An 18596-nucleotide genomic window follows, 5' to 3' on the forward strand; every position below is an offset into this window, starting at 1 on the left:
CCACGTGATTGCAGTCCAACTATTTCACTAAAATACCTCATAACCAACATATAATTCTCAAATATAAAAAAAAACAACACTGAACTGAAAACAGCAGCATAGTGGTATTTGTAGAAGTGGATGAACCAGATTATAATTGTAGCCTGGAATGTGCTTCACTTTCATGCCACTTAAAAGTTTAAGCACCTGGCATTAGTTATTCCCTCCAAATGATGGATCTCTTGCTTTGAAATACAATTTTTAATGTTGTGGCGATTTGAAGTGCAACACTATGGTATGCTCAAAAGAGCAGATGTGTTTCAGATTGGAATATTTTCACGTCATGATTAGTGAAAATATTTCCTCTGAAGTTCATCCATTATAAAAACCAACACTGGACACGCACCTTGTCCTCTTTCAGCCATTTCTCTAGTAGCTGCTTGCGGCCCTGCTGGAGGACAGGCCTGCACAGCTCCAGAGACTCAAACTTATTAAGCTGGCCTTGGTCCAACAGGATGCCAAAGTACTGGAGCAGAGGAGATGTCTGGCCTGGTTGCGCTGGAACACTCTGGAAACGACGGATAGTGTCTGGGGTTCGCAGGATACCCTGGAAAAAAAGGGTAAACAAAGTATCTAAGTGAGCGACAGTGGGAAGATTGGAGTTGAGAAGAGTCACCTTTGAGCCTGCATAGAAGAAAGGATGTGTACAGTCACATCATTGGGTGACTATTAGTGACTGTAGTGAACAAAACAGTTGTAATGAATTACTTATCGAAACTTCTCAAACCAAGAAAAAAATGTACACTGAAAGAATACATCCAGCAGTTAATGTGTCTTGTTGATTTTAAACTACTGTGGTATGCGACACAAAAAGTTAAGTTTATTTATGTAGCACGTTTTAGACACAATGTACACAGCTTTACCAATGCATGGAAAAACATTAAAAATAAAACATAAAATTACATTAAAAAGACAAAATCTAAACTAATTTGTTTTTGTTGTTATATTATCCCCAGAAATCTGCATAGTCTAAACAGTCTGAGCTTGAACTAGTTGAACTGTAAGTAATGTTACTCTGAGCAGTGTTACTGGTACTGGCACTACCTTGGGCGCATTGGCTGCCACCTTGGCAGCTTCTGAGTAATTCCCAGCTGCAAAGAGGGTGTTGAACTTGCGGGCGAACAGCTCCTCAGCACCGGCAAGGTTGTTGCGGACAGCCATGCGAAGAGCCAGGTCCGGGTTCTGGAGCACATTGGTAATGTAGGGAATGATGTTTTCCTCCTCAACGCACACCGACAACACCTGGAAAAACATATATGCATGCTTAACTACAATGGCAATCAGTGTGCATACCACCCCCAAGGCCCCAACAGTCAATTCAATCAAGCTGCACCAAATGTCATCACAGATATCAGTCACCTAAAGGCAGCCTATTTGATCCATGAATTATTCCCTGGGTATTGGTGTAAATGTGGAAAAATCTGACCTGACCCATACCACATCATTCCACCACGTTTCTTGGTAATCTGTCCAATAGTTTTTGTGGAATCTTACAAACAAGCCCACAGACAAACCAACAAACAGACAGGGGTGAAAACATAAAGTCCTTGACGGAGCTAATTAACTGTGCTTTCCAATTGCTAATGAATGGGAATTATTCCTGATGGTAAAGGCAGGGCATAGTTACCACTAGAGAAGATAACCATACAGTTCATAGTTATATAAATAGCCAAAAAGAATCATTCTTAACCAAAAATAACGACAGTGATTACTCCACAGTCACATTTGACCGTAAAACACCAAGTTCAAGTTCTATGTAAACACCCCTGTATGCAAAAATAGATCTAAGTGAATTACATCCTAAGACGTGTACTTGTCACATTCCTAAATTACACAGGGGGATTAACCTATGTTGTTGCGTGTAGTGTTGCATTATGTGTCTGTGCGTGCGTGCGTGTGTGCGTGCAACACACTGAGCTGTGTATGGCAGAGCTTCAGGTGAGAGCCAAGAGCAATAACAGGATTAGATAGTGTAGTCTGCTCGGCCAAGCTTAGCGCTCCTGCTGGAACTTTCACATGCTGCCCGACACTGTAGATGCTGCTGCAGCTTGATATTTTCTCAGAGATTTCCTCAGTCAAGGTCACACAGCAACACCAAAGAGCCACACTGATACACAAAAAGGGTGACACGCCACAGGGAAAGGGAATCACTTACAAATGTCAGCAGAATCCAGACACATTCTGTGTCTCATACTGGTACAGATTTAGAGAGAATCACTATGTGTTCATATTTGCGAGTACACCTTTGTTTTATTTTTGGGAGTTACTCTTAATGTGAAACAAATTCAACAATTTGCATTAATGTAGATGTGTAAAAAACTGTATTGCACGAATTTCATAATTGTTGCCACTGATCACATTTCTCTCCCCTTTCAAGCCTCCAGCAAAAAAAATATTTTTGCTCATATCCCAAATCAAACATAATAGATAATCTTCACGGTGTACGTGTTAGCTGTTAACATGCCAACCCAATGGGGAAATTGGGACTATTGGTTTTTTTTAAGCGAGTGATTTAATTATTTGACTCAACACTGCAGGGATCCTACATCATTGTTTTCAATTGAGGAGGGCCTCATGTCCTAGCATCTGACAAACACAACTTACATTTAACTTTTAATATTCATATTTAGATTCATGTTTGATCTGCGAGCCCTACTTTGAAAAAATGAATATGTTGATACATCATTATGGCCAGTTACTAATGCTTATACTGACTAAGATGCACAAAAATATGGTCTCTGATTCAGTAAGATCTTTACGTTGACCATGCAACCATTTACTTTCTACTGGTGTGACTTTAAAAGTACGCCTTTAAGTTGTACACTGGTGAAATCACACTGGGGAAAGTACTGGGAAGGTAAATCTCTAGTAGATGGATGGGAGGGCCAGAGTGAGTACTTCAAAATACCTGTCCTTTTCTGTTGACTCCTATGATACCAGCAGTGGGCTCATGGGGGGCAGTGACAAAGATGGTCTCCCCGCTGATCCTGTTCATGTAGATGCAAGTACCAGTCTCCAGGTCGTACAGGTGGATGTAGCCGTATTTGGTGATGAGAAAGACGACATCTTGCTTTGAGCTGATCTAGATGTACAAGAAGAGAACGGTCAGAACAGATTGACAAAAAGACAGATCAAGACACTGAAGCTAAATTAGCTTAATTATTTGTCCTGTCCCACGCATTGATTCTAGTTTTGACATCAGACTGAGGTGCATTTGTTGGACTAAATGGTGCCATTTCAGCATTTCAAAAAGTGTAAATATCAGCTCTATGTTTTAACAGCACTTCAATAAATCCCTCAATAGAAAATTCAGCTCCAAGGAAATCATAACACTGTGATGACATATGAACCCACGGAGGGTGGTGTTTCCCACTAGAGAGAATCTTGTAGAACAAAAACAAACAGGCTCCACATGTGTCCTTGTAAGTGTTTTTTGTACCTGCATGGCAACAGGGAAGTCATTCTGAGCTTCTGGAGGAAAGAAAACATCGACAGCTTTCTTTGGAAATGGCTGGTTCCCAGTTGGTGGAGTCCCCACTTCAATGATATGCAGCTAGAAAGAAAAAGACAAAATGAGACAAAGTTGTGTCACAATCTTCTCAAGAAAGGTTTGTAACTGCATTCAATTTGATTTGGATTCTGCATTCTCTGAAATCCTTTCTATCCATTATTGACTTCCAGTGCTAATCTTACTTTTCCTCCTGCCTGTCCTCGCACAGCAAAGCAGAACAGAGTTGACTCTTCAGTGTTGCCCTCCATCTTGAACTGTGCAAAGCCAGCGGCATGGCCCTCAATGGGCTGAGACACCTTCCTGTCCACTGAGTATAGCTGCATGGCTCCGACTACACGATTTTGCTGAGGAGAGAAAGCCCACAAGTTAGCCCCAAAAGCCAAAGATCCTTTAATACCTCTTCATCTAGTAGAACAACTGAAGTGTATGATTAAAACTGCTGTTTCATTACATAAACATGCATCCATTCTATATACGTTTCCATCCCACACAATGAAGATTTCTAACTACACTTTATTGTAGGTAAAAGCATAAGTGCTTAATCACAAATGAATATCCCACCATAGATCTCTGAGAAAGTAAGATCGTCTAGTGTTTTGCTGACCCCAGTTTATTTACCTGTGCTGAAATGCCAATGAGCAGCAGCCACTTCTGTTTTGCGTCGGTGCGATAGTTGATGATCTGGCAGCCAGCCAGGCTAGAGTGACGGTCAAAGACTTTGATTGGCTGAGAGTCCCCCTCCATGCTCCAATGGTAGACTGCGTTGTCTGTGACCAGGGCAACAGTGTTGAGGGATATCCATTTCCAGAAGGTCACGTCATCTGTCATTGTGTGAGCCTTCATCTTGCTCTTCATCTCAATGTTGAAGATCTGCAGGGTCTTAGCCGCTGAAAACATTGAGAGACCGAGGTTACCGCACAGTGATGCAGGTGAAGCTGGGAACACCTAAATTATCTTTATAACAGTAAAATAAAAAAAATTATATTTACGAACATCAGTCTAGGGACTAAAGCTACCACACACAACCCACAGCAGACTTTGGGAGTAAACACAACATTTGTGCACACCAAATATCAATTACTGGAGAGAGGTTGGTAGTCAGGGATTGGTTTGAATAACACCAACGGACCATACATAAAGCCAGTACCAGTGTAGAAAACAAGAGGCAAGACCAACAAAAGGGCAACAACTCAAGTGGTAGATCTGCATTCAGTTAGATCTGACTGATTAGGAAAATTCTGAAGATTTGAAGTCACTAATCTATAAACAGATTTTTGATTTGAGAAATTCAAGACACACTACACTGTTCAAACTGACTATATGTGCAGTCCCTTCTTATATTTTAATGAGGCCACCGTGTTTGGCGTGGCTCAACTTTATCCACAATGGATAAAGCGTTGGCTAAATATGTGTATGTGCAGAGTTCAGGTAGATTAATTTGCAATGTGAACAGGATTTTGCTACTTTTTACCTTGCAATCAGCACATTGGATGCTACAAATTGTCACAGACTATGTTAACATGGACACCAATATTACAACTATTATTCTGCATAAAACATTATTTTGATTATGGTGTTTACATGACTTGTAATCAAACATTCAATTCATAATTCTGTTTACATGTTACAGAGCATAAAATATCACCATTGCAATGTTTGCGCTTATCCAAGCACTTCATAATAACCATTTCCCTTAAAACGCAAAGCCTAACTATAGTTTCTCCCTCACCCCAGAAATGTGACTTCTTACACAGGACATGCGTCATCAAGCAGTTGGTAACTTCTATATCATGTGACTGAGTTCAGCATAATTCACATCTTAAATCAATTATTGCTTATTCTGAGCATGACTTAATCTGAAAATGCTGTGTCTGTGGCAGTGGCTTCTTCAGACTATTGGCTTAATCAGTTTAATATCGGAATATTGGTGTCCATGTTAACAAAGTAACTGTGTAGATTTTCTAAAGTTAGAAAATTTGGTCACGGGAATATAAAATTCTGTGCAGGTTCTAGCACTCAAAACTGTTCTTCCCGGGTTGGAATTGAATTGTCAATTTAAGAACGGTTAAATTCTTGAAGAATCTTTTCAACCCAAACTAAATCAATTAGGAATCAATATCAGCAGAAAAACATGGTGCCCATTGCGAGTCAGAATGAGGCCTCATGGCCTGTGTCCAGCCCTCCACCCACACCACCTACAAGAGAAATGAAACTCCAGGCATGCTGTTACAGCTCTTAAGGGATTCACATTGAAATTTAATCCTAAAATGAGGGACGTGGGAATTTAGGTTAGGTCTGAATGCAGATTAGCAAAAGAGGACCACAAAGCACACAAACAGATGTGATGATGGGAAGGATGCTGGACGGACGCACAATCACACCCATTCTGTTCTTTACCCCTCCAGTTCAGCCTCACTGGAGGAAAACCACTCCACTTCAATCGGGCCCAAAAGCCTAAACCAAACTAAACCCTAGAATTAACTGTGATTTATAATTAACACAGCATATGAATGACAATAATGACTCAGATCTAAATTGAGGTATAGTGACATTTCTGAACAAATGCTTTACTAACACTATGTAGAGTACACTAAGCATTACACTGTCTACATAAACTAAAAAGTGAAAAGAAGTCAAGTACAAATCCGTAATTAGTCGAGAGAAAACAAGCACAATAAACTGAAGAATACAGCAATATGTAGCAATAATGCTGATTTAGTCCTTTAATCATTTTCTCTGTTTAGTCGACACTTTCAACTGCAGTTTCTCAACACCTGAGTTGAAGCACAAGATTTATAAGCTACTTAAGACTAATCCTCTGACACATTTTATGGGTCAGTAGACCCAGTCACAATATATAATCTAAGGTAAAACTCAAAATATGAAAATCTGTACACTTTTACTAAAACCTGTAATTTATGTGAGTCTTTGCTAAACAAGACTAAAGCTATTAGTGTGGTCAAAACACAGGACGAAGAGAGGAGAGAAACTAAAAGCTGGAAATTTGTCTTTGATATTGACAGTGTTGTGTGGCTGATGTGACAAAAAGATCCCTTCAAATCAAGAAACATTATATGTATTTGACATATAAAACCAATGTCACAGGTTAATCCTTGACCATCATCATTCTCAATTGACACTGCTACTGTATTTGCATAGGCATTGTGCTAAACCACAGAATTGATTCATAAAATAAGAACCAAGTTAAGTTTTAGATGCGTTTTTCTCTCTTACGGAAAGGTGGAGTAAAAGCGCTGGTTGAAAGGCAAGACAAACTATAAAAATATATGTCAACCTTTTATTGATGATCTGTGTTTAATTTTCATGCATTTATTATTAGTAACTGTGTCATTATTATAAGTTTTTAGTGCATTCAAACTGATTAGTATAAATGCACTGGTCTAGGTCTGGTCTCTGCTGATATCTTTGATAGGTACCACCGGGGTGCCAAACTGGGAAAATGGTAAATGCTAAATGTGATAACTTAAAATTTGGCATATTAGGTATGCATGTCATAAATTATATCAAAGCTCTGGAATTTCTGTTAACTGCCTGCCTAAGGCTGGATTAGAACATATTTAAAAAAGTAGTTATGGAAAAACAGATCCAATATCCCATCCAAGCACTTTCTACACAGATCAATCTGCAAGTATCATGTTCAAATCAGTATGATAGCACTGGCCTCTGCTGGCCGATATTATTTATACATATAAACATTACAAATATTTGATCAAATAAATATTCTGATTTAAAAAATATAAGTTCTTATGAGAATTAGGTACATTTCACAAGAACATGTCCATAGGACAGTAAGACAATATAGCATTGCATACTTTTAATTAAGGACTGGCTTGAATGCCATCGCTTGCTTGATTTTCCCAATTGAATAACTGACCATATTGTTTTTTTCCAGCATGATTTTACAACATACATACTACTGGCCATTTTATAAGGCACATAACCTTTAGTAAAATGTATGAATACTCATCAAATTTTTTAATTACTCTAGAGTTTGTTTTATTCTGGCAGATATATTATGTTATTTGGGTGCCTTCAGGTTGTCAATGACAATGGTTGAATGTTGCCAAATTTTGTTTTTTATGAAAATGGAATCAGTTTTACATCTTCATGTGCTTTTCACATTACCTATGTTTGATTTGAGGCTTCATCTGAGTCAATTCTTGTACTTTTTTTAACACCACTTCTGTGTCTTCATTCAACTATACTGCCGCCATAGGGATATTATGTATATATCTATGTTTATAATGCGAATTAGACAAAACGCCCCGTGGGCAGGATGGTCATCGCAAAAATAATATCTATCTGAAAGATGTAAGACTTTATATTCCAATATCCATATGGTAATGAAGTTAATGGGAAACGCATTTTAGAAAATGGTCAGCTGTAATATAACATATGTACATTGTAGCAAATGGAACAAACACCCACACAGAAAAAACCCTAGAAGCTCCCCTCTTATTTTCACTATGCCCTGTTTGTGTTATCAAGGTAAATCCAAGCATTCATTAAAATTACTATCAGTACTGTGCAAACATTTCAAGACAGTGCATACAAGAATACACTTTGATAACTCATGATATGTAAAATTGAACTCACCGTCTGCAAACATAAGAAAGCAGTAAGAAATGAAAAAAGAGCAAAAACAAGCAAAATAGACAAAGCATTCATGACAGCATGACAATTTACTCGCACCGGTACTACGTCTAGTTGTCCTGGAAAATTATTGTCTTGAACATTAAAATGTATTGGTATTACTAATAAGTTATTTATGACAAACAGAAATGAGGTGATCTACATATGAACACCAAAATGAAAAGCAGACTATGACAGCTACATAACCGACTGACAACACAAACAATATTTACACAAACTGTCAAACATATTAGAAGAGCACAACAGCAACGTATGTCTATGTGCTTTAACAAAGAACTAGCACTGTCTCTCCCTAGGTGGCACATCAAACTACGAGCTATCAGTGCTAGATATATGCATTTTTGCTGGTGCTTACCTTTGAGGGCGATAACTTTGCTAGCAGGGTTCATGATGGCGCTGTCTGCAGAGATGGGCCTGCGGATGGGATTGTTGGGGTCGCCCAGATCTATGATGACGACCTGGGCCTGCTCACCCACTTTCTCCCTGATGCAGATGAACTTGTCAGACTCCATGGTCAGAGTGCTGAATCCAATGTTGGCTGGGTTGATGCCCAGGTTCTGGAGCTAAAATCAGCATGTACAGTCTGTTTCAGTAGCAGCTCATGGCAGAAATGTTTATTTAAAAAAATCTCAAGAAACATTTCAACTGTGGTCCCTTTTGTAAAATAGGACAACCAGGAACATCATTTAAACAACAAAACAATTTAAGAGTTATTATCCATTCAGTCATTTTATATCACACTGAAAAAATGGGTTAAAAATGAATCAAAACTAAGATGATGAAATTATAGGTGTAACATTATTTCTTCTCTTTTTGATATTTGTCAATATGCAACGGCAGCTTGTTTAAATCTCTAGCACAACAGCACCTTAATGAACAAATGCCTATGATGGTATTAAACCAGTCAGAGTCAGCAACACATTCTGTCGACTTATTTTTGTCTTTAAATCGAATTAAATGGAATCATAAGTCTGGTGGACATGAGTTCTTCCATCACTGTGAATGTGGTCTCTGAGATACAGTGGCTTCCAAAAGCTTTTCACAGCACACTGAGCTCCGTTGATACAACTACTTTGTACTTCTCCTGGGTTATAGTTGTACAGCACCATCCTTCAAAGGCAACAATGTGGCCAGTGCTATGGGATAGTGTAACAAAGACGCTTAGTTGCCAGTTTACGATGCTAAAATGAACTGTCTAATACAGCAGTGGTGCAATAAATCCGACATTTGCTGTAAAAGGTCATAATGTAAAAATTGCAATCTAAACATTACGTGAGAAGCTAATTTAAACTAAGCACATCTTATTCAGTCAGAAGCTGAGATGTACCAGCTGAGCTTGAGCACGACTGCACTGTCTGTAATCCGGTCCCATGTGTTTTTTTAAAACAATGTGATGTGTGTGTATGAAGAGAGCGAGAGGGCTGGATAACGGTGTCATTTATGACGGAATGGATGGGTCACCTGCTCCACCTTGGACAGCTGGATGAGGTGATTACATCTCACAGTTGGAAAACACAACAGGATGTATTCAGCTGGTAAAAATGGCCTGTCGTGACACAACATCACAATAACGTGAAATGGCCCAGGGACCAGTCAGACTGCAGCTTCTCGCTTTGGTACCTCACTTGACATCCCATCATCAGCATCATCACCACCATCAGATGTTCGGTGTGATAATAACACCATGGCTGCCTAACAGATCCAGATCTTACAAAGCTCAGGTTTAGACAACTCGGCTTCAACAACGTTCATGACACTAGCTGTCACGGTTAGCTATAGCTGATGTCGCGGCTATTAGCTGATGTAGCCACGTATGTGTCAAAAGCGTAATAATTTGTCACTGAAGGTCAGCACACATGTTTAATGATAACTGGCTTCTCCCCCAAGTTCTCGGTGACAGCCAACATCGACGAACATCATCCATCACTGAAATGAATGAGAGCTGCTAACCTGAAAAACTAGCTGCTAGCTAAACGGGGGAGGGGAGGTCATTCATTTGCTGCGGGTATTGACGTTTAGCTTAGCTAGCATCCTGTCAAACGACGGCTGAGCCGGTAAATAAGAAAAAGGATGGATTTTGGGGGGGCTCGTTCAGCTGTTGGGTTTTGCTCACATACCTGCAGGTGCTCCTGGAAGCGGATAGGCAGGATTTGAGCCATGGCGTTTTCCTTGAGCTTCTCCGGAGTCCTGAAAATCTAGCCGTGCGGCTCGCTAGCTAGCCAGTAGCAGCGCGCTAGCTACGACCTCCTCACTGTACGTGTAGGTCGGAGCCAATCAGTGAAAAATGAAAGAACACGATTAATAATAGAATACGCGGCGTTGTTGATCGCGTTTTCCGAAAGCTGGGATCAGCAAAGACCGTGGAGTGTGTCCCCCCTTCAGAGTGCGCTCCCCGCACCGCATCGATGGATGGCAGTGGTTACGGCTGATCTCCTGTCCAAAATCCGCAATGGCGGCGGAAACGGCTCAGAGCTTTCCCACAGTTCGGGAACATCCAGGGAGGACAGCGACTCTGCTACTGAACATTAATATGAGATATTCCAAATCATGAGTTAGTTTATTCAAGATGACACATTATATCCTCGTTTTTACTGTTCACAACCCGTAACATATTCTGCGTAAAACCAACTCAAAATCCGTCAATCTACGTCAGTTCCGCACCAAATTAGCAAACTACTATTTTTTTCAATAATTGACATATTTCTAAAGCTCAGTCCCACTATGAACCCTTCAGAGAACAGGTGGTACAGTTTGGGACACATGCAAGCAATTTGAAATTTAGTTAAACTATATCATTGAAATGTCTCATTTAATTTAATCTAAACTAAAATTTAGTTTGAAGCTAGAATTCAGTCATGGTTTTTTAAATGTATTTATCAAATGTGGATTACATGTCTATAGTTAAAGTTGTATTCGAATTCACTACATTTTACAAAGAATTTCACAAACAGTGGCAGATCTAGGAATTTTCTATATCAGGGGCCATAAAGGGGCCACCATTTACACAGATGGGTCAATTATATGACAACATCCATGCACAATTCCTGATTCTATAAGGTGCACATTTAAGTCATTCCTTGGACACTGTTAGCTCTAAAGCTTTGAGCAAAGCCACACATTGAATACATTTTGAAATTTGTTCCTTGCTTAACCATATTGTATATCTAAAATTGGCATCTTAATTTTTAGTAAAAAGCGTAACAGTGACCGCCAAATTTGAGAATAACTCTTGTTCAGGATTTTTTTTTCTCCATTGACATTTCAGTAAATCTTTATAAAGAGTTTTCCGGAACCTGGCCGACCAGCTATGGGATGAATCGTGACCATGAAACATTTGATTTATGAGCAAAAAAACAAAACGGAAGACAAGCAAAGGTACAAGGCTGTGTAGATCATTTTTTAAGTGTGAAGAAACTACACATCCCATTAGTCATTGCAAATGAATATAGGCATGTTAGAAGAGTGAAATCATGGTGGCTCTGAGGTAAACATAATCCAATGCTGAACCATCCGATCATCACAGACATGATTTTCGCAGTTGTGGTAAACATTTCCATTGTTACAATATGCTCCACCAATCAGAAAGGTCTCGATTAAACCTGAGGATTGTAAGTAGCTTAGTACCTCTCCTTGACATTGTGAATAAAGCATGTTTTTCTTAAAACACACTTGATATCATATGGATTTGTGGCTTTTATAGGCGTATATAGGATAGTCTCTTAGCTTGGTAACTAAGTAAGTTTTCCTTGGATAGTTATATTATATAATGGCTGATTATCAAACTGTCTGTTCAGACAATGAAAGGAATCACGCTGTTCAGCTCTTTTGTTAGTAGATAACTTTTTTTTAAAGACTACTGACAGGACAGCAAAACTTCATGGGCCTACCAGATTTCCTATGCCCCGCTGGCCCCACCCCAAGATCCTCCCCTATTGTGAGGTAGTCTGTACAAACAGCATATCATTAGTCCAATCTCAAACACTTAAAGAGGTCTTACAACAGGACACAAAAAGAAGACTCGAGACATGTAATGCATTTCAAGAAGCAGCTGTATTCGACTATAAAGGCATTTCTAATCCAGTGTCTCTAAGCTGTTTTCTTAACATTTCAGTGTAAAAAGCCTAGACTCTATTAGAAAAAAGAAACAGTAAACCCAAAATAACATTTCATAAGAAAACAATCATTGAAAAAAAAAAAGAAAAAAAAAATCCCCATTCACCAGTCACTTCAATTAAAATAGAAACACCATTTCATTTTTGCTAACATTTTCCCTCAAAACAAATATATTTTTCCTTATATATATATATATATAATATCAATATATATTTATCCTCAAGGCAGTTGGTCAGGGCCAAATTAATTGACCTCATCATGGCCATTGTTTTCATGTTTCAAAGTTAGAAATAGCTAGAATGGAAGGAAATGACTAGTGGGAGCACAGTGTAGAGCCACTACACCGGCCAACAAATAATATCTCATTTTGAGTGAGAGGGCATAGTCTGTCAAGGCGGCGCAGCACGCAGACACACTTCCTCTGGAACAAGTGCAATGCAAAGAGAATACATTTCTCACACATCATAAAACTACAACACACTCCTCTTTCACAGCACTCAGGTTGTCCGTCACGGTCCCTCTGCTTGTCTCCTCTTCCTCAAACGTCTTAATCTTGCAGCAGCGAAGGCGGGTGTTGTGCTGTTTCAGTTTAGTCACTGCTCAAAGTCCACTTGATGGAGAGTCACTGCAGTAGTCAGGGAGGTGGACTGTCTGATCGGTCCTCGATTGTTGTCGTTTACTCAGCCTCTAACCACCATCAGAGGCAGTTCACTGCTAGAGGATGAAGGAGCTTGTTTGACACTGAACAATAATTTGTCAACTGAGAACGAGAGAGAGAAAAAAGGCTCCCAGCATGTCAGCGTTTTGTTAATTACAGTAAAAATGTGGTTGATAAGTTGTCCCTGAATACTGAAGACTGCTCTATCAGTAAATGGTGCGTCTGATAGCAGAAGGGAGAGGACACAATTAGCAGGAGTTCTGCACAGAAGAGGGTTATGATGAGTGTACATGATGACAGACTGGAAGAGAAACTGGCTGCAGGTATGTGCTCTAAATTGGTTCAGATGAGCGGAGCACATAAAGGACACAAGGGGACGGGATGAATGAGCAGGGAAGAGATGGGATAGATGAGAGGGGATCACTGCTGCAATACTCATGAGTGATCATCAAAAGTGCCTGGAGGGCGACGTGAGGAGGTTCCCTGGATTACCATTTACATGAAGTGAATATGCATGTTGGACACATAAGCAAGTATGCTCATGTGAGAGAGAGATAGAGATAGAGACAAGAGAAAGTGTGTAGGTGAAAAAGAGAAATCCCTGGGCTACATGGGAGGGCGCAGTGGAGGAGAGGTCCCGACAGGCCTCAGCCACCTCCATCTATCACATCCCTCCGTTACACCTGACACTCAGCAGAACTATGTGCTTCTCTTTTGCAGCTCCTGAACAAAGGCTGTGGAAAAGAAGTGGACACACAAGCATTAGGAGCCTGAAATATTCTACATTGAAGCAATTATATTTGGAATTTTTTTCCGTAGGGTAATCTCACCTCCAATAATTTCCTCCTTGACTTTTTGTAGTTCTTTCCGCACCTCCTCGAGGATCTCCTGCAAAGGAATCAATTGATGAACAAACCGTTAGTCATGGTGATTCTGTAGTTTACCCCTCAGTGGGTTTTCAAGCATAAATGTAACCAGGTTACTCATAGGAACCAGGTTACACAGGTAATCAGAGAATTCATTCACATGCACTGTAGGAAACTGGTGTCAGTACATGCAGAAGGTGGGAAATCGGATATCTCCACTACGCCGGCCTCAATTTGGAATCATGGATTTCTTATCTTCCTGTGTGCTGGACTAGCCAGAAGAAGGTTGTTGTTTTTGCCACTGTCTGTGTGCATATACATATTCACAGATGTTTGCCAAATTAGGAATATTACTTGTGAGGGTATATCCGGATAATTAACTTTGGGTCAACATAACAAAAACATGGTCCAAGTTTCTGATTTTTGAAGATATCTTTGCTAATAATAGAGACAATCTAAAGATCATAAAAGTATACCCCATCAAATAATATAATATAAGTTACGTCATGAAGAAATCAGTCAGAAAATGACATTATGCATAGTTCAAAACTACATTTTTCGATGTATCTCTGCCTGCTAATTTGACTATAGTAACAACCTAAAGTTTATAGAGATTGAAAAATAATTTATGATCATATGTTAGGAATGATGGTGTCACTATGAACTCAGAAGGATGTCATATAGTGTGGTAATGCATTAACTTTGGCAACCAACACGATTAGAGACACAACCTACTCTGCTTATTTAGTTGAATGAATTATTCATCATCATATGGTATAAATGACATCATGATGACAGTTTTTTTTTCATATGCATTTAATGGCACGCATTCGGGTGCAGCTCCTTTGTGGTGGTGACAAACTCACCTGTTTCATTTTTTCTAAATCTGAGTCATCCATTCCGCCTGCATCATTACTGTTGCCTGCAGGCTTCACCCTGTAAGGAGACAACAAAAACAGACAAACGCAGACAATTATTTCATGTTTCTGTGTTTCACAAAAAAACCAAGGAGGTCCATGGCACTGCAAAGACAGGCCAACTGTCAATCAAGCTCATCACCATAGCACCAGAGGGTTGAAGGAGCAGTGAAAAGAAAGATACAGAAATGTAAACATACACACCCAGAGATGCAATGAGCATTGCAGTATCTAAGATTATTAACCTACCATTCATAAATTAAAGGAGACATATTATGCTCATAATTCAGGTATATATTATTAATTTAGGTTATTACTTGAAAGGGTTTACATGCTCTACTGTTCAGAAAATGCATCACTTTCCTCACACTGTCCATTTCTGCAGCTCCTCTTCTCAGCTCCAGTTTCTTTAAGAACCCCCTACCACTTAAGCCCACAGCCCCGCTGTGATTGGCCAGCTGACCCACTCTGTTGTGATTGGTCAACTTTTTCCAGTACTGCTCTCGCTTTACCTGGGCTGTGTTCAGCCCTCACAAAACATAGCAAAACGTTTAAGTATACAGAAGAGGAGATGACCCTGTTGTGATCTGCAAACATTGCAACTATTGCAGCTGAGAAAGCAATTCTTACTCTAAAATACGCTTGATGACATAGTATCATCAGGGATAGCTGCTTCTAACATCTTTAATTGATTCGAACACCAAACGCTGCCACTTTTGTAGAGAATTTTAGAATCTGTTGTGTGCACTGCCTTTTCAATATGGCAGGGTTAATATACACGTCGCTGCCGATTGGGCAACACCTCTGACACACCCACTGAACGAGAGAAAAGTTGCAGAGAAGCCTGTTGCACATCGTTTGAATCACAAGACATCACAATGATGCAAAAGTATCACAATGATGCAAAAGTATCAGCCGGACTACTGATTAGGTGTTTCATGACCTTCAGGAGAAATGTTTTCTGTGAGGGAGATGAGCGTCCTTGACTGCAGGATTTGGGCTTTTTAACTTTGCAGAACCTTTACATACAAAAAAACATAACACACTAGAGGAAAGGGAAAAAACTGAAAAAGCATAATATGTCTCCTTTTATGCCTTTGATGTTAATAAAAAAAAAATAAAAATCATGCTACTCTGAAAACAAATTGTTGGTACATACACATATACTGGTTGAGTTTATCCACCTCTTGACTACTACAGCTACAGACACATCCCTCAGCTACCATCTATTGACAGGACAGGCTAAGCCATCAGAATGACAACCACAAGAGGACAGCACCGAGCCCAGCACTCAGAGGTGGCATGTAAAAATATACAATCCCAGTTCAGTTTTCAAGGAACACAAAGCCAGTACACCTACAAGTCCCTCGGGTGCATGCCATTATCTGATCCATTAAGTGGTGCTATCAACGGTAAAATGTGCTACAACAGCTGCTGTGCTAACCTGAACAGAAAAGAAAAGGCACAGGGAGCTACGGTAACAAGGGAACGGGACAGCATGTATACCTGGAACCAGGGGACAATGAGGAAGTGGAGTCCGTGATCTTGGTGATGGAGTTATTCCTGTTAGTGAGACACACACTCTCCTCTTAGAATGGAAATGGACAGTCACGCACACAAATGCACACTTTGTCCACAGCCATACATGTTCACAAAAGCACACACAAACACACTGATGGAGATCTGCTCCTTGGATGAGTTGAAACATGAGACACTAAACACCCAGTGGTTACAGACTCACTGTTGATGGCAGCACAGAAATACAGAGAGAGAATCCAGGATTACCTGTTCACAGACGATTTATCCCAAGGTCTTCTCAGGGTGTCTGAGAGGGAGGACAGAGAGTTATTAACATTTACGAAGTCTATTATGTAAAATTAATATCAGAATGAATGTAGGTGGCATGCAACAGATTAAAATGTTCAGTTCTCACCGCTTTGACCTTGAGGCTCTGAATCATCCTATAAAGAAAAGATTGAGACCTTCTGTTAAGAGTGAGTCATCCTCGAGTTGAGTCCTATTTTTTACACGATCAATCATCAACAGCGTTTGGTCACATACAGAAACAGAAGATTTGTTTGGTGTCTTTTAATAAATAATGTGACATCTTACATTATCTTGTGTCTTCGCAGGTGGCTTATCTCCAGTGTCTGTAGCTTTCCTCCTGATGTCATAAAATAATCACTGTCATTTAGAGTTAAACAAACTAGGAAATTTGAAGAGTAATTTGTACAAAGTATATTATGAAGTTCAACCTTACTATTCAAAGCAGAAATGGGACACACGTCTACCTACACAAATGTCTGTATGTGGAACGCATATCTCGCAAACCATTCATCTTATGTGCTTCACACTTGATATGTGCGACCTTAATGGCTCGAGGATGTGCAGTGCCAATTTAGCTGTGATTTGGACATGCAATACATTCAATACAAATATTTTTTGAATTAACAGGCGGGGCATCGTGCCTTCAGTCTGCGGAACAAGTTTAACTTTAACTTTTCTTCTTCTAAAGTGATTGGGAACTGGCAGCCTGCAAGCAATAAAATCTGTCCCGCCACACCATTTTAATAATCTAATCATTTTTATTTCACCATATGGGACTGACACCGACATTCACAGAAGTTGCGGGTTCTGAGCTATTAATGAGCTGAATTTTTTTATTTTTAAAAGTTGTGAACTTGGGTCTGAAGATTGTGAATGTATGAAAAAATAACACAAGTTATGTAAATTATTTAAAAGTTTACATTTCACAAACGTGAACGGTAATTAAGAAAATTCTGTTTCATTTGACGACAAAATCTTTGTAGCAGATAAATCAGGTAGGATGAACATAAGGTTTTTAACTTCACTACAGACTAACCCTATAAAAAGCTCTACACACAGCATCCAGCACACAAAAAAAGTGACAGTATATTGTAAAACTGTTTGAGGAGGACTCACTAATGACAAGGAATAATTCTACAGTAACTTAAGAGCATTAACACTGGACAAGCAAACAAAACATTACAGATGGACAGGTTACATTGCACAAGGGAAATGAAAAGCAACTCAATATGAAACCTGAAATAGAGAAATTCTAATAGTCTATTTGCATTGGTTCATTGGAAATTTTTATTTAAATTTTAAGTAACTGCAAACTTCACCCACCTTCGTGCCAAGATGGCACTCATCTCACCCATCAGACTGCCTCCCCCGCCACCAGAGCTGCTGCTGCGGGTCGAGTCACCTCTGCCTAGTGAGGCTGAATCCTCCTGCTGAGGGCAGCAGATAGCAACAAAAAGTGTCAGGCAGGCACTGTGTAGGCAGTGTGACTCAATAATCAGTCAGAAGCAGGTATCATAGCTCTGTGTGTAGGAACAACTCTATGACTAGATCAGCAGCAGAATTTTATTCACATAATTAGATAAGCTCATAACGGATTAAATCTTGGTCCATTTTTTGTAATCTTTCAAAAGCAGCTAAAACGTCATACATCTGTCAAAAGTCTATAAAGCTGTTACCAACTCACCTTAGATACTTTGCGGAGTTTAGCTCCTGCAAGGGCAGCTGCCAATCCTCCAGCGCCTCCACCAACTTCACCACCTCCACCACCTCCTCCTCCTGGAGCAGGCAGGGGTGGGGCTGGCGGGGGTCCTCCTGAGGTAGGTGGTCCCGGAGGTGGTCCCGGAGGTGGAGGGATACCGGTGGCCGGAGGGGGGCCAGGGGGTGGAGGTGGGGCCGGTGGAGGAATGGAGCCTCCAGGGGCCAATGGTGGAGGTGGAGGTGGAGGAATAGGGACTAAAAGAAAAAAGGGGGGATTGTCTGAAAACGGCTAT

At 39.9% G+C, this 18596-nt stretch overlaps 2 protein-coding genes across 6 annotated transcripts in view; both read right to left on the minus strand.

The window, feature by feature from the left end:
* LOC117773465 (clathrin heavy chain 1) overlaps positions 1-10872 on the minus strand; it is a 28423-nt gene extending 17551 nt beyond the window's left edge. Inside the window, exons 1-9 of one of the 4 annotated variants that reach the window (XM_034605460.1) lie at positions 10342-10780; positions 8580-8787; positions 8168-8170; positions 4169-4437; positions 3733-3894; positions 3479-3592; positions 2948-3121; positions 1084-1281; positions 386-586 (exon numbers count right to left, since the gene is read on the minus strand). In XM_034605460.1, coding sequence (XP_034461351.1) covers positions 386-586; positions 1084-1281; positions 2948-3121; positions 3479-3592; positions 3733-3894; positions 4169-4437; positions 8168-8170; positions 8580-8787; positions 10342-10383 — 1371 coding nt within the window. In that variant the 5' untranslated portion in view covers positions 10384-10780. Of the gene's footprint in view, positions 1-385; positions 587-1083; positions 1282-2947; positions 3122-3478; positions 3593-3732; positions 3895-4168; positions 4438-8167; positions 8171-8579; positions 8788-10341 lie in introns of all 4 variants that reach the window. The other 3 variants (XM_034605462.1, XM_034605463.1, XM_034605461.1) reach the window with 3 other exon arrangements.
* Positions 10873-12255: 1383 nt separating this feature from the next.
* The window catches only part of vaspb (vasodilator stimulated phosphoprotein b), a 31235-nt gene continuing 24894 nt past the window's right edge, over positions 12256-18596 (minus strand). The window contains exons 6-14 of one of the 2 annotated variants that reach the window (XM_034605511.1): positions 18290-18558; positions 17929-18035; positions 16891-16942; positions 16712-16739; positions 16564-16603; positions 16285-16341; positions 14728-14797; positions 13826-13883; positions 12256-13729 (exon numbers count right to left, since the gene is read on the minus strand). In XM_034605511.1, coding sequence (XP_034461402.1) covers positions 13695-13729; positions 13826-13883; positions 14728-14797; positions 16285-16341; positions 16564-16603; positions 16712-16739; positions 16891-16942; positions 17929-18035; positions 18290-18558 — 716 coding nt within the window. In that variant the 3' untranslated portion in view covers positions 12256-13694. The remainder of the gene's footprint in view (positions 13730-13825; positions 13884-14727; positions 14798-16284; positions 16342-16563; positions 16604-16711; positions 16740-16890; positions 16943-17928; positions 18036-18289; positions 18559-18596) is intronic. The other variant, XM_034605512.1, reaches the window with a different exon arrangement.

The sequence above is a fragment of the Hippoglossus hippoglossus genome, chromosome 13, assembly GCF_009819705.1.
Source record: "Hippoglossus hippoglossus isolate fHipHip1 chromosome 13, fHipHip1.pri, whole genome shotgun sequence".
NCBI lineage: Eukaryota > Metazoa > Chordata > Actinopteri > Pleuronectiformes > Pleuronectidae > Hippoglossus > Hippoglossus hippoglossus.